At 50.7% G+C, this 14,891-nt stretch overlaps 1 protein-coding gene across 2 annotated transcripts in view; it reads left to right on the top strand.

Annotated features, from left to right (window-relative positions):
- The window catches only part of LOC137532675 (sphingomyelin phosphodiesterase 5-like), a 115,003-nt gene that overhangs the window by 79,169 nt on the left and 20,943 nt on the right, over positions 1-14,891 (top strand). For both annotated transcript variants that reach the window (XM_068253481.1, XM_068253490.1), the window contains exon 5: positions 2,691-2,831. In XM_068253481.1, coding sequence (XP_068109582.1) covers positions 2,691-2,831 — 141 coding nt within the window. The remainder of the gene's footprint in view (positions 1-2,690; positions 2,832-14,891) is intronic.

Genomic DNA, 14,891 nt, shown 5'->3' with positions numbered 1-14,891 from the left:
ACTTTGTGTGTGTCTCCTGGATTAGGTGATGGGGAGATCCGCTGTGATCAGATGTCTTTGCACCCTTAGTGGATGTGTGTTATGTTGCTTTGTGTTTTGGTGTTATACTTTGTGTGTGTCTCCTGGATTAGGTGATGGGGAGGTCCGGTGTGATCAGATGTCTCGTCACCCTTAGTGGATGTGTGTTATATTGCTTTGTGTTTTGGTGTTATACTTTGTGTGTGTCTCCTGGATTAGGTGATGGGGAGATCCGGTGTGATCAGATGTCTTTGCACCCTTAGTGGATGTGTGTTATGTTGCTTTGTGTTTTGGTGTTATACTTTGTGTGTGTCTCCTGGATTAGGTGATGGGGAGATCCGCTGTGATCAGATGTCTTGGCACCCTTAGTGGATGTGTGTTGCGTTGGTTTGTGTTTTGGTGTTATACTTTGTGTGTGTCTCCTGGATTAGGTGATGGGGAGATCCGGTGTCATCAGATGTCTTTGCACCCTTAGTGGATGTGTGTTGCGTTGGTTTGTGTTTTGGTGTTATACTTTGTGTGTGTCTCCTGGATTAGGTGATGGGGAGATCCGGTGTCATCAGATGTCTTTGCACCCTTAGTGGATGTGTGTTGCGTTGCTTTGTGTTTTGGTGTTATACTTTGTGTGTCTCCTGGATTAGGTGATTGGGAGATCCAGTGTGATCAGATGTCTTTGCACCCTTAGTGGATGTGTTGCGATGCTTTGTGTTTTGGTGTTATACTTTGTGTGTGTCTCCTGGATTAGGTGATGGGGAGGTCCGGTGTGATCAGATGTCTTTGCACCCTTAGTGGATGTGTGTTATGTTGCTTTGTGTTTTGGTGTTATACTTTGTGTGTGTCTCCTGGATTAGGTGATGGGGAGATCCAGTGTGATCAGATGTCTTTGCACCCTTAGTGGATGTGTGTTATGTTGCTTTGTGTTTTGGTGTTATACTTTGTGTATGTTTCCTGGATTAGGTGATGGGGAGATCCGCTGTGATCAGATGTCTTGGCACCCTTAGTGGATGTGTGTTATGTTGCTTTGTTTTTTGGTGTTATACTTTGTGTTTTGGTGTTTTCTGGATTAGGTGATGGGGAGATCCAGTGTGATCAGATGTCTTTGCACCCTTAGTGGATGTGTGTTGCGTTGCTTTGTGTTTTGGTGTTATACTTTGTGTGTGTCTCCTGGATTAGGTGATGGGGAGATCCGGTGTGATCAGATGTCTTTGCACCCTTAGTGGATGTGTGTTGCGTTGCTTTGTGTTTTGGTGCTATACTTTGTGTGTGTCTCCTGGATTAGGTGATGGGGAGATCCAGTGTGATCAGATGTCTTTGCACCCTTAGTGGATGTGTATTGGGTTGCTTTGTGTTTTGGTGCTATACTTTGTGTGTGTCTCCTGGATTAGGTGATGGGGAGATCCGGTGTGATCAGATGTCTTTGCACCCTTAGTGGATGTGTGTTGCGTTGCTTTGTGTTTTGGTGCTATACTTTGTGTGTGTCTCCTGGATTAGGTGATGGGGAGATCCGGTGTGATCAGATGTCTTTGCACCCTTAGTGGATGTGTGTTGCGTTGCTTTGTGTTTTGGTGCTATACTTTGTGTGTGTCTCCTGGATTAGGTGATGGGGAGATCCAGTATGATCTGATGTCTTTGCACCCTTAGTGGATGAGAGTTGCGTTGCTTTGTGTTTTCGTGTTACACTTTGTGTTATGTTGCTTTGTGTTTTGCCGTTATACTTTGGGCTCGATTCACAAAGCGGTGCTAACCCAGTTAGAGACTTTAGGCATGATATCCATTGCACCACGCTGGTGAAAAGCCAGTTTAGGTGTGATAAGTTTAGATAAGTTTAGATCACGCGCAAAGTCCCGCACGCAAAGCAGCACCATTAAACTGTATGCGAAGTGCACCAGACTTTGCTAGCGCAAAACTTTTGATCAGCTGTGCACTGCGGTGCTAACCCAGTTGGTGCTATAGTTATCACGCCTAAACTTATCACGCCTAAACTTACCATGCCTAAACTTATCATGCCTAAACTTATCATGCCTAAACTTATCATGCCTAAACTTATCATGCCTAAACTTATCATGCCTAAACTTATCATGCCTAAACTTATCATGCCTAAACTTATCATGCCTAAACTTATCATGCCTAAACTTATCACGCCTAAACTTATCACGCCTAAACTTATCACGCCTAAACTGAGTTTAGGCATGATAAAGGAGTACATTTGAAATCGGCGCCGGTAGACTTGGGCGCAGGATACAGCGGTATATGGCCGATCCTGCTTCTGCACAAGTCCGGGCCGATTTAATTACTATTCCCCCTCCAGGCCGCCATGGATAGTGGGGGAATGAAATAATTCGGCTTCCAGCGATTGCTGGAGGCCGAATTATTATGTTTTTAAGCAACCTCTACGTTACTCACTGAGCGCTGCAATAGGAGTGATTCCTATTGTAGTCTATGGAGGCGCCGGCTGCGCCCAAATCTAGCAGCGCTGAAAAGCACTGCTCCGTGATAAAGGGCTTTTCACCAGCGTGCTGTTAGCACCGCTTTGTGAATCACGCCCTTTGTGTGTGTCTCCTGGATTAGGTGATCCGGAGATCCGGTGTCATCAGATGTCTTTGCACCCTTAGTGGATGTGTGTTATGTTGCTTTGTGTTTTGGTGTTATACTTTGTGTGTTTCCTGGATTAGGTGATGCGGAGGTCCGCTGTGATCAGATGTCGATGCTCCTCAGTTGGATTTCTGACTTCCAGACAAAACACAGGGAAGATGGAGAAGTCATTGCCTTTGATGTTCTGTGTGGGGACTTGAATTTTGACAATTGCTCTTCAGGTATGTTACTCTCTGTGTCTTCTGCTGTGTGACCATAAAATTGTCACCCTCTCTCTGTATCTTTGTAGGATATGGTAAACCTGGATATTTGTGTGGGTGTAATCACACTATGGCTACTGCCATTTATCTCCAAAGAGATTTGATAACTTGCTTTCTACTGGCTGTGTTCAAACTGTAAATACTTGGATCACGCTGCCTCCTGAGTGTGGGCCTTGGAGCCCGCTGCCTCCCGAGTGTGGGCCTTGGAGCCCGCTGCCTCCCGAGTGTGGGCCTTGGAGCCCGCTGCCTCCCGAGTGTGGGCCCTGGAGCCCGCTGCCTCCTGAGTGTGGGCCCTGGAGCCCGCTGCCTCCTGAGTGTGGGCCTTGGAGCCCGCTGCCTCCTGAGTGTGGGCCTTGGAGCCCGCTGCCTCCTGAGTGTGGGCCTTGGAGCCCGCTGCCTCCTGAGTGTGGGCCTTGGAGCCCGCTGCCTCCTGAGTGTGGGCCTTGGAGCCCGCTGCCTCCTGAGTGTGGGCCTTGGAGCCCGCTGCCTCCTGAGTGTGGGCCTTGGAGCCCGCTGCCTCCTGAGTGTGGGCCTTGGAGCCCGCTGCCTCCTGAGTGTGGGCCTTGGAGCCCGCTGCCTCCTGAGTGTGGGCCTTGGAGCCCGCTGCCTCCTGAGTGTGGGCCCTGGAGCCCGCTGCCTCCTGAGTGTGGGCCTTGGAGCCCGCTGCCTCCTGAGTGTGGGCCTTGGAGCCCGCTGCCTCCTGAGTGTGGGCCTTGGAGCCCGCTGCCTCCTGAGTGTGGGCCTTGGAGCCCGCTGCCTCCTGAGTGTGGGCCTTGGAGCCCGCTGCCTCCTGAGTGTGGGCCTTGGAGCCCGCTGCCTCCTGAGTGTGGGCCTTGGAGCCCGCTGCCTCCTGAGTGTGGGCCTTGGAGCCCGCTGCCTCCTGAGTGTGGGCCTTGGAGCCCGCTGCCTCCTGAGTGTGGGCCTTGGAGCCCGCTGCCTCCTGAGTGTGGGCCTTGGAGCCCGCTGCCTCCTGAGTGTGGGCCTTGGAGCCCGCTGCCCCATGAGTGTGGGCCTTGGAGCCCGCTGCCTCCTGAGTGTGGGCCTTGGAGCCCGCTGCCTCCTGAGTGTGGGCCTTGGAGCCCGCTGCCTCCTGAGTGTGGGCCTTGGAGCCCGCTGCCTCCTGAGTGTGGGCCTTGGAGCCCGCTGCCTCCTGAGTGTGGGCCTTGGAGCCCGCTGCCTCCTGAGTGTGGGCCTTGGAGCCCGCTGCCTCCTGAGTGTGGGCCTTGGAGCCCGCTGCCTCCTGAGTGTGGGCCTTGGAGCCCGCTGCCTCCTGAGTGTGGGCCTTGGAGCCCGCTGCCTCCTGAGTGTGGGCCTTGGAGCCCGCTGCCTCCTGAGTGTGGGCCTTGGAGCCCGCTGCCTCCTGAGTGTGGGCCTTGGAGCCCGCTGCCTCCTGAGTGTGGGCCTTGGAGCCCGCTGCCTCCTGAGTGTGGGCCTTGGAGCCCGCTGTCTCCTGAGTGTGGGCCTTGGAGCCCGCTGTCTCCTGAGTGTGGGCCTTGGAGCCCGCTGCCTCCTGAGTGTGGGCCTTGGAGCCCGCTGCCTCCTGAGTGTGGGCCTTGGAGCCCGCTGCCTCCTGAGTGTGGGCCTTGGAGCCCGCTGCCTCCTGAGTGTGGGCCTTGGAGCCCGCTGCCTCCTGAGTGTGGGCCTTGGAGCCCGCTGCCTCCTGAGTGTGGGCCTTGGAGCCCGCTGCCTCCTGAGTGTGGGCCTTGGAGAATTTTTTATTTTCTTGACCAGATAGCCATGCTGTTTAGATCCTTGTTGAAATTCGCTAACCTACTTAGTTTTTATAATTCTACCTAATTTTTTGTCATCTACCGTGTATTCTGTTTACTAGCTCATTAATAAATATAATGAAAAGGATTGGACTTACTACTGACCCTTGCGGTTCCCCATTGCTAAGTTTCCCATTTTGAGTATGTTCCATTTACCGCCACTCTTTGCCTTCTATCTCATCTATCCCTTATCCAGTTCTCTATCCACATACACACATTTTCTTCTAGTCCATGTATCCTCAGCTTTTGTACCAGGCTATTGTGGGGAACAGTTTCAAATGCCTCTCCAAAGACCAAGTACACAACATCTACAGCTTTCCCAAGCTCTAATTGTTCATTCACCACTTCATAAAAGCTGAGCATGTTGGTGAGACAGGACTTTCTTATTTTGATTTATTTATTTATATAGCTCCAACAATTTTACTTAGTACAGAACAAATATTGGGGAACATAGATACATGAGAAGTTCAATCTCATCCTCTCTTGTACAATCAAGATATGCAGGAATCCAAGTACATATACCAACATAGTTGATGTGTGGTTTGAGATGTTACCAATATTAGTACATGCTTCTATGATAAATTACAGCAAAATAAGAAACACTAGGAGGAGGCCTGTGCAAGCTTACAATCTAGAAGGTAATAGGGTGAAGATGCAGGAGTTAGCAGATGAGGCAATGAGCCTCCACTGAGACCTACAGAAAATTATAGGCTTGTCTGAAAAGGTGTGTTTTTAAGAGTATGTTTGAAGGTTTCCAGGCTCAGAGCATGATGAACAGGCTGCGGAGAGCGTTCCAAACAGGAGTTTGAGAAGTCCTGGATGCAGAAGTGGGAGGGGGTGACCAAACTAGAGGACAAGAGGGTCTCCTGGGAGGAGCAAAGGTTCCAGCAGAGAGGTATCTTTAGATTGAGGAACTATATGGAGGTGACAACATGTGTAGGGCTTTGTATGATTAGCGTAAGGCGTTTGAACTGGATCTTCTGGGTAATTGGCAGCCAATAGAGAGATTGGCAGAGAAGGGCTGCATCAGATGAGTGAGAGGAGAGGTGGATGAGATGGGCAGCAGAGTTCAGTAGGGGATGGAGAAGTGCCAGTCTGGTTTTGGTAGTCCGCATTGTAGAGTTACAGCAGTCAAGACGGGACATGATTAGGGCATGTATGAGCATTTTCATAGCCTCCTGCTAAAGGAAAGGACAGGTCCTGGAAGTAGTCAATATTTACATACACTTGTAGCATACACCATAGTCCAGGGCGTGCTTGGTGCTGTGAAAATGACAGATTTCCTTCAATAGCTGAGTGTCTGACATCAACGTATTTCTGTAGCAACCAGTTCCTGTCCTCAGGACACCAATCCTCTGTTCCATGTGGTCCTATATAATCATATTAGCCACATGATCTCTAATGCAGATCTTCAAAAATCACAGTCTTTACTATGAAGTACTGTTTGATGACTTTATTAAATTGCAGAGTATTCCACCTAATGATCTATAACTAAACGGGGGATTCTGCTTAAAGGGGGGATCTTCTCTGAACACCATACTCAAAATCAGTCGCCTAATCCTGTAAAACTCTTCATCTCAGTATTGAGTCCGGCAGCTGCCAATGAGCCCATGCTGTAAACACTCAGATTCACATCTCAACGTTTTGGCCAAATAATATCCTCCCTTCCAGCTTCCAGCTAGGCTACACTGTCTCTATTTCCATAAATGCTGTACCTCTCACACTGGAGACATGCTATAACTCTAATGATGGGATATAGGGGGCGGGTTTCAACTCCTCCTCTGAACTTATTAGAGTTCTGCAATTCTTGTCTAATGCTGGGCATACACGGTTTGTTTTATATTATCAATTGAGCCGCTGATGATTGATGATAATATTCAACCTGTCCAATCACCACGGCAGTTCGATACCGCGCTCGATCCCCGCGGGCGGACAATGGAAGAAACGAAGCGCAGATAAGGAAGTGCCTGTGGGGACGAGCGGGAATCGATCCGCATGGACGAGCGGTGACTGACTCGATACCGGCGCATAAGCGCTCAGTGTATTCCCACCATTAAAGGACAACTGAAGTGAGAGGTTTATGGAGGCTGCCATATTTATTTCCCTTTGAGCAATACCAGTTGCCTGGCTGTCCTGCTAATCCTCTGCCTCTAATACTTTTATCCACATAGCATGAATACTAGGGTTATTTATGCTCCTAGCCCAACAGCATTCAGTGTAGTTTTTGTCTGATAGGAACCGTGGTGTTCTGACAGTATGTCCTGTCATCTCTCAGTGTCAGTCCCAGTCAGTCTGTCCTGTCATCTCTCAGTGTCAGTCCCAGTCAGTCTGTCCTGTCTTCTCTCTGTGTCATTTCCAGTCAGCCTGTCCTGTCATATCTGTGTCAGTCCCAGTCAGTCTGTCCTGTCATCTCTCAGTTCCAGTCAGTCTGTCCTGTCATCTCTGTGTCAGTCCCAGTCAGCCTGTCCTGTCCTCTCTGTGTCAGTCCCAGTCAGTCTGTCCTGTCATCTCTTAGTGTCAGTCCCAGTCAGCCTGTCCTGTCATATTTGTGTCAGTCCCAGTCATTCTGTCCTGTGATCTCTGTGTCAGTCCCAGTCAGTCTGTCCTGTCATCTCTCAGTTCCAGTCAGTCTGTCCTGTCATCTCTCAGTGTCAGTTCCAGTCAGTCTGTCCTGTCATCTCTCAGTGTCAGTTCCAGTCAGTCTGTCCAGCTATCTCTCAGTGTCAGTCCCAGTCAGTGTGTCCTGCCATCTCTGTTTCAGTCCCAGTCAGTGTGTCCTGTCATCTCTCAGTCCCAGTCAGTCTGTCCTGTCATCTCTGTGTCAGTCCCAGTCAGTCTGTCCTGTCCTCTCTCTGTGTCAGTCCCAGTCATTCAGTCCTGTCATCTCTGTGTCAGTCCCAGTCTGTCCTGTCATCTGTGTCAGTCCCAGTCAGTCTTTCCTGTCATCTCAGTGTCAGTCACAGTCAGTCTGCCCTGTCATCTCTCTGTGTCAGTCCCAGTCAGTCTGCCCTGTCATCTCTCAATGTCAGTCCCAGTCAGTGTGTCCTGTCATCTCTCAGTGTCAGTTCCAGTCAGTCTGTCCTGTCATCTCTCTGTGTCAGTCCCAGTCAGTCTGTCCTGTCATCTCTCTGTGTCAGTCCCAGTCAGTCTGTCCTTTCATCTCTGTGTCAGTCCCAGTCAGTCTGTCCTGTCATCTCTGTGTCAGTCAGTCTGTCCTGTCTTCTCTCTGTGTCAGTCCCAGTCAGTCTGTCCTGTCATCTCTAAATGTCAGTCCCAGTCAGTCTGTCCTGTCATCTCTCTGTTTCAGTCCCAGTCAGTCTGTCCTGCCATCTCTGTGTCAGTCCCAGTCTGTCTGTCCTGTCATCTCTGTGTCAGTCCCAGTCAGTGTGTCCTGTCATCTCTGTTTCAGTTCCAGTCAGTGTGTCCTGCCATCTCTCAGTCCCAGTCCCAGTTAGTCTGTCCTGTCATCTCTCAGTGTCAGTCCCGGTCAGTCTGTCCTGTCCTCTCTGTGTCAGTCCCAGTCAGTGTGTCCTGTCATCTCTGTTTCAGTCCCAGTCAGTGTGTCCTGTCATCTCTCAGTCCCACTCCCAGTCAGTCTTTCCTCTCATCTCTCTGTGTCAGTCCCAGTCAGTCCTGTCATCTCTGTGTCAGTCCCAGTCTGTCCTGTCATCTGTGTCAGTCCCAGTCAGTCTGCCCTGTCATCTCTCTTTGTCAGTCCCAGTCAGTGTGTCCTGTCATCTCTGTGTCAGTCCCGGTCAGTCTGTCCTGTCATCTCTTAGTGTCAGTCCCAGTGATTCTGTCCTGTCATCTCTGTGTCAGTCCCAGTCAGTCTGTCCTGTCATCTCTCTGTGTCAGTCCCAGTCAGTCTGTCCTTTCATCTCTTAGTGTCAGTCTGTCCTGTCATCTCTGTGTCAGTCCCAGTCAGTTTGTCCTGTCATCTCTGTGTCAGTCCCAGTCAGTCTGTCCTTTCACCTCTCTGTGTCAGTCCCGGTCAGTCTGTCCTGTCATCTCTCAGTGTCAGTCCCGGTCAGTCTCTCCTGTCTTCTCTCTGTGTCATTTCCAGTCAGTCTGTCCTGTCATCTCTGTGTCAGTTCCAGTCAGTCTGTCCTGTCATCTCTCAGTGTCAGTCCCAGTCAGCCTGTCCTGTCCTCTCTGTGTCAGTCCCAGTCAGTCTGCCCTGTCATCTCTCAGTGTCAGTCCCAGTCAGTGTGTCCTGTCATCTCTGTGTCAGTCCCGGTCAGTCTGTCCTGTCATCTCTTAGTGTCAGTCCCAGTCAGCCTGTCCTGTCATCTCCGTGTCAGTCCCAGTCATTCTGTCCTGTCATCTCTGTGTCAGTCCCAGTCAGTCTGTCCTGTCATCTCTCAGTTCCACTCAGTCTGTCCTGTCATCTCTGTGTCAGTTCCAGTCAGTCTGTCCTGTCATCTCTCAGTGTCTGTTCCAGTCAGTCTGTCCTGCTATCTCTCAGTGTAAGTCCCAGTCAGTGTGTCCTGTCATCTCTGTTTCAGTCCCAGTCAGTCTGTCCTGTCATCTCTGTGTCAGTCCCGGTCAGTCTGTCCTGTCATCTCTGTGTCAGTCCCGGTCAGTCTGTCCTGTCCTCTCTCAGTGTCAGTCCCGGTCAGTCTGTCCTGTCTTCTCTCAGTGTCAGTCCCAGTCAGGGTGTCCTGTCTTCTCTCAGTGTCAGTCCCAGTCAGGGTGTCCTGTCATTGCTCAGTGTCAGTCCCAGTCAGCCTGTCCTGTCATCTCTGTGTCAGTCCCAGTCAGTCTGTCCTGTCATCTCTGTGTCAGTCCCAGTCAGTCTGTCCTGTCATCTCTGTGTCAGTCCCAGTCAGTCTGTCCTGTCATCTCTCAATGTCAGTCCCAGTCAGTCTGTCCTGTCATCTCTGTGTGTCAGTCCCAGTCAGCCTGTCCTGTCATCTCTGTGTCAGTCCCAGTCATTCTGTCCTGTCATCTCTGTGTCAGTCCTAGTCAGTCTGTCCTGTCATCTCTCAGTCCCAGTCAGTCTGTCCTGTCATCTCTCAGTTCCAGTCAGTCTGTCCTGTCATCTCTGTTTCAGTCCCAGTCAGTCTGTCCTGTCATCTCTCAGTGTCAGTCCCGGTCATTGTGTCCTGTCATATCTCTGTCAGTCCCAGTCAGTGTGTCCTGTCATCTCTCAGTGTCAGTCCCAGTCAGTGTGTCCTGTCATCTCTGTGTCAGTCCCAGTCAGTGTGTCCTGTCGTCTCTCAGTGTCATTCCTAGTTAGTCAGTTCTGTCATCTTTTAGTGTCAGTCCCAGTCAGTTTGTCCTGTCATCTCTGTGTCAGTCTGTCCTGTCATCTGTGTCAGTCTGTCCTGTCATCTGTGTCAGTCTGTCCTGTCATCTCTCAGTGTCAGTCCCAGTCAGTCTGTCCTGTCATCTCTGTGTCAGTCTGTCCTGTCCTCTCTGTGTCAGTCCCGGTCAGTCTGCCCTGTCATCTCTCAGTGTCAGCCCCGGTTAGTCTGTCCTGTCCTCTCTCAATGTCAGTCCCAGTCAGTCTGTCCTGTCATCCCTATGTGCAAGTCCCAGTCAGTCTGTCCTTTCATCTCTCAGTGTCAGTCCCAGTCAGTGTGTCCTGTCATCTCTCAGTGTCAGTCCCAGTCAGTCTGTCCTGTCATCTCTCAGTGGCAGTCCCGGTCAGTCTGTCCTGTCTTCTCTGTGTCAGTCCCAGTCAATGTGTCCTGTCATCTCTGTGTCAGTCCCAGTCAGCCTGTCCTGTCATCTCTCAGTGTCAGTCCCAGTCAGCCTGTCCTGTCATCTCTCAGTGTCAGTCCCAGTCAGTGTGTCCTGTCATCTCTGTGTCAGTCTGTCCTGTCATCTGTCTGTGTCAGTGTCAGTGCCAGTGAGTCTGTCCTGTCCTCTCTCAATGTCAGTCCCAGTCAGTCTGTCCTGTCATCCCTATGTGCAAGTCCCAGTCAGTCTATCCTTTCATCTCTCAGTGTCAGTCCCAGTCAGTGTGTCCTGTCATCTCTCAGTGTCAGTCCCAGTCAGTCTGTCCTTTCATCTCTCTGTGTCAGTCCCAGTCAGTCAGTCCTTTCATCTCTCAGTGTCAGTCCCAGTCAGTCTGTCCTGTCATCTCTCAGTGGCAGTCCCGGTCAGTCTGTCCTGTCTTCTCTCAGTGTCAGTCCCAGTCAATGTGTCCTGTCATCTCTGTGTCAGTCCCAGTCAGCCTGTCCTGTCATCTCTCAGTGTCAGTCCCAGTCAGCCTGTCCTGTCATCTCTCAGTGTCAGTCCCAGTCAGTGTGTCCTGTCATCTCTGTGTCAGTCTGTCCTGTCATCTGTCTGTGTCAGTGTCAGTGCCAGTGAGTCTGTCCTGTCATCTCTGTGTCAGTCCCAGTCAGTGTGTCCTGTCATCTTTCAGTCCCAGTCAGTCTGTCCTGTTATCTCTCAGTGTCAGTCCGTCAGTCTGTCCTGTCTTCTCTCAGTGTCAGTCCCAGTCAGTGTGTCCTGTCATCTCTGTGTCAGTCCCAGTCAGCCTGTCCTGTCATCTCTGTGTCAGTCCCAGTCAGCCTGTCCTGTCATTCCCAGTCAGTCTGTCCTGTCATCGCTCTGTGTCAGTCCCTGTCAGTGTGTCCTGTCCTCTATCAGTGTCAATCCCAGTCAGTCTATCCTGTCATCTCTCAGTGTCAGTCCCAGTCAGTGTGTCCTGTGATCTCTTTGTCAGTCCCAGTCAGTCTGTCCTGTCATCTCTCCATGTCAGTCCCAGTCAGTCTGTCCTGTCATAGCTCAGTGTCAGTCCCAGTCAGTGTGTCCTGTCCTCTCTCAATGTTAATCCCAGTCAGTCAGTCTTGTCATCTCTATGTCAGTCCCAGTCAGTGTGCCCTGTCATGTCTGTGTCAGTCCCAGTCAGTCTGTCCTGTCTGTGTCAGTCTTTCCTGTCATCTCTGTGTCAGTCCCAGTCAGTCTTTCCTGTCATCTCTGTGTCAGTCCCAGTCGATCTGTCCTGTCATCTCTCTGTGTCGTCAGTCCCAGTTAGTGTGTCCTGTCATTTTTCAGTGTCAGTCCCAATTAGTGTGTCCTGTCATCTCTCTGTGTCGTCAGTCGCAGTCAGTGTGTCATGTCTTCTCTCTGTGTCAGTCCCAGTCAGTCTGTCCTGTCCTCTGTGTCATTCCCAGTCAGTCTGGCCTGTCATCTCTCAGTTTCAGTCCCAGTCAGCCTGTCCTGTCATCTCAGTGTCAGTCCCAGTCAGCCTGTCCTGTCATCTCTCAGTGTCAGTCCCAGTCAGTCTGTCCTGTCATCTCTGTGTCAGTCCCAGTCAGTGTGTCCTGTCGTCTCTGTGTCAGTCCCAGTCAGTCTGTCCTGTCATCTCTGTGTCAGTCTGTCCTGCCATCTGTGTCAGTCTGTCCTGTCATCTCTCAGTGTCAGTCCCAGTCAGTCTGTCCTGTCATCTCTCAGTGTCAGTCCCAGTCATTCTGTCCTGTCATCTCTGTGTCAGTCCCAGTCAGTCTGTCCTGTCATCTCTGGGTCAGTCCCAGTCAGTCTGTCCTGTCATCTCTGGGTCAGTCCCAGTCAGTCTGTCCTGTCATCTCTGTGTCAGTCCCAGTCAGTCTGTCCTGTCATCTCTGTGTCAGTCTGTCCTGTCATCTCTGTGTCAGTCTCAGTCAGTCTGTCCTGTCATCTCTTTGTCAGTCCCAGTTAGTCTGTCCTGTCATCTCAGTGTCAGTCTGTCCTGTCATCTCTGTGTCAGTCCCAGTTAGTATGTCCTGTCATCTCTCAGTGTCAGTCCCAGTAAGTCTGTCCTGTCATCTCAGTGTCAGTCCCAGTCAGTCTGTCCTGTCATCTCTGTGTCAGTCCCAGTTAGTCTGTCCTGTCCTCTCTCTGTCAGTCCCAGTCAGTCTGTCCTGTCATCTCTGTGTGAGTCCCAGTCAGTCTCTCCTGGCAGATGTCCCAGCTGCTTAGCCAGTCCTTCCTGCCACCATTCCCACACCAAGCACTGGTACCTCAATCTGCAGGGGCCTGACACTACCAGATTTATTTTGCAGGGTTAAACTTCACATTCAGTGAGGAACATAAACATTTGAACACCCTGGGTTCTCCCACATATAAATCATGGAGGGTCTGACAGTCACATTGTATGATTTTTAAAGAATGTATTTGCAGTGCACTGCTGCGCAAAAGTATTTGAACACCTAAGAAAATCAGTGTTAATATTTGGTACAAAAGCCTTTGTTTGCAATTAGAGGTCAAATATTTCCTGTAGTTCTTGACCAGGTTTGCACACACTGCAACAGAGAATTTTGCCCACTCCTCCACCCAGATCTCCTCTAGATCTGTTAGGTTCCAGGGCAGTCATTGAGCAACGTTGTTTCAGCTCCCTCCAAAGATTTTCTTTTGGATTTAGGTCTGACACTGGATAGGCCACTCCAGAACCTTAATATGCTTCAGATGCGCAAGCCATACATTTACAGGTGTGCAGTGGTACATATAACATTAACATTTCCAGGAGATCAGTTAAAGCAGGCCTGTGGGGCCTACATAAGGTTTAAAGTCAGTTTCAGTTTGCGGCCAAGGTGGTAGCGGCTGGGAGGTATGCTGACCTAATGAAAGTCCTCCACTAGTTTAGCTGCAAAACTGCTTGTGGGAAGAAGGATTTTCTGCGCCTGGTAGTTTTGGATGGGATAATTCTGTAGCGGCGATCTGACTGGAGGAGCTCGAAGTATTGACTGCCAGGGTGGGAGGGGTCGCAAGAGATCCTGGTGGCCCTTGACTTCATCCTAGCAGAGTGGAGGAGATCTAGAGGTGGCAGCGGAGATCCAATGATCTTCTCCACATCATTTATGACTCTCTGCAGTTTATACCTGTCGCTGGCCGTCGCACCAGCATTCCAGACAATGACTGAGGAGCAGAGGATTGATTCAATGGTTGCGGTGTAGAAGCTGGTCAGCAGCTCCCGCGGCATGCCAAATTTTTCAACTTTGCGCAGGAAAAACAGCCTCTGCTGCAATTTCTTCTGAATTTTGGTGGTGTTCTGCCCCCATTTCAGGTCGTTTGTGTGGGTCGTGCCAAGGATCCAAACAGATGGTCCTCTAGAGACCTCGGTTTCGCCTTCCTCTCCTTAATATAGTGCAATTGCCCCATCCCTTTTGCAGAAAAGCACTCCCAAAGCATGATGTTACTTCCCTCCTGCTTCACTGTAGGGATTGTGTTCTTGGGATGCAACTCATCTTTCTTTTTCCTTCAAACATGGCGAAAGTTTAGACCAAAAAGTTCTACTTTGGTCTCATCTGAACACATGACTTTTGCTGTTTGACAATTGCCCTGTAGGCCTTTGCAGCCTTTGGTGGTCCACAATTTGTCTCTGCGGCCTTTTGACAGCTCTTTGGTCTTGCCAATGGTAGTAGTTGGAGTCTGACGGACTGTATGGTGGACAGGTGTCGTTAAAGGGACTCCGAGCACACCAAAAAAATGAAAGTTGAACTCACCTGGGGCTTTCTCCAACGCAGTGCTGGTCAGGAGGTCCCACAACGGCGTCCTGGCTCCTCTCCAAGTCCCCGTCCTGGAATGGCTGACCGGCCGCAGCCCGGGCGACACTCAGCCAAGTGTCGGGCTGCTCCTTCCGCGTATGACGCGGCTGACGTCACGCCGGCCGCCTCGCGTCATCACGGCGGCCGGCGTGGCAGTACGGCGCATGCGTGCTTTAAACGCGCATGCGCAGTACTGCCACGCCGGCCGCCGTGATGACGCGAGGCGGCCGGCGTGTGACGTCATACGCGGAAGGAGCAGCCCGACACTCAGCCGAGTGTCGCCCGGGCTGCGGCCGGTCAGCCATTCCAGGACGGGGACTTGGAGAGGAGCCAGGACGCCGTCGTGGGACCTCCCGACCAGCACTGGGCTGGAGAAAGCCCCAGGTGAGTTCAACTTTCATTTTTTTGGTGTGCTCGGAGTCCCTTTAAAGAGCTCAGAGAGGTGCTACAAGTTTAGATTAATGAGTGGAGGCAGAGTGACAGATCTTTGAGAGCCAGAATTCTTGCTGATTGCAGTTTGTTCAAATACTTCTGTGCAGTAGTGCCATACAAATACATTCTTTAAAAATAATTCAATGGTATTTCTTGATTTATTTATTTTTTTATGCTGTCTCTAACTGTGGGAATGCACTTACAATGTGAATTTCAGACCCCTTCGTGATCTCTAAGTGGGAGAACTTACACAATCACAGGGTGTTTATTACTTATGTTCCGCACTGTATTAGTTACAAGTACTTTCCTAGAGATGAAACTGAGGGGGAGAGGTGGCTGCCTCC

The sequence above is a fragment of the Hyperolius riggenbachi genome, chromosome 1 (assembly GCF_040937935.1).
Source record: "Hyperolius riggenbachi isolate aHypRig1 chromosome 1, aHypRig1.pri, whole genome shotgun sequence".
In the NCBI taxonomy this organism is placed as follows: Eukaryota; Metazoa; Chordata; class Amphibia; order Anura; family Hyperoliidae; genus Hyperolius; species Hyperolius riggenbachi.
The sequence above is the reverse complement of the archived record's forward strand: the minus strand, read 5'-3'. Positions and strand labels throughout refer to the sequence as shown.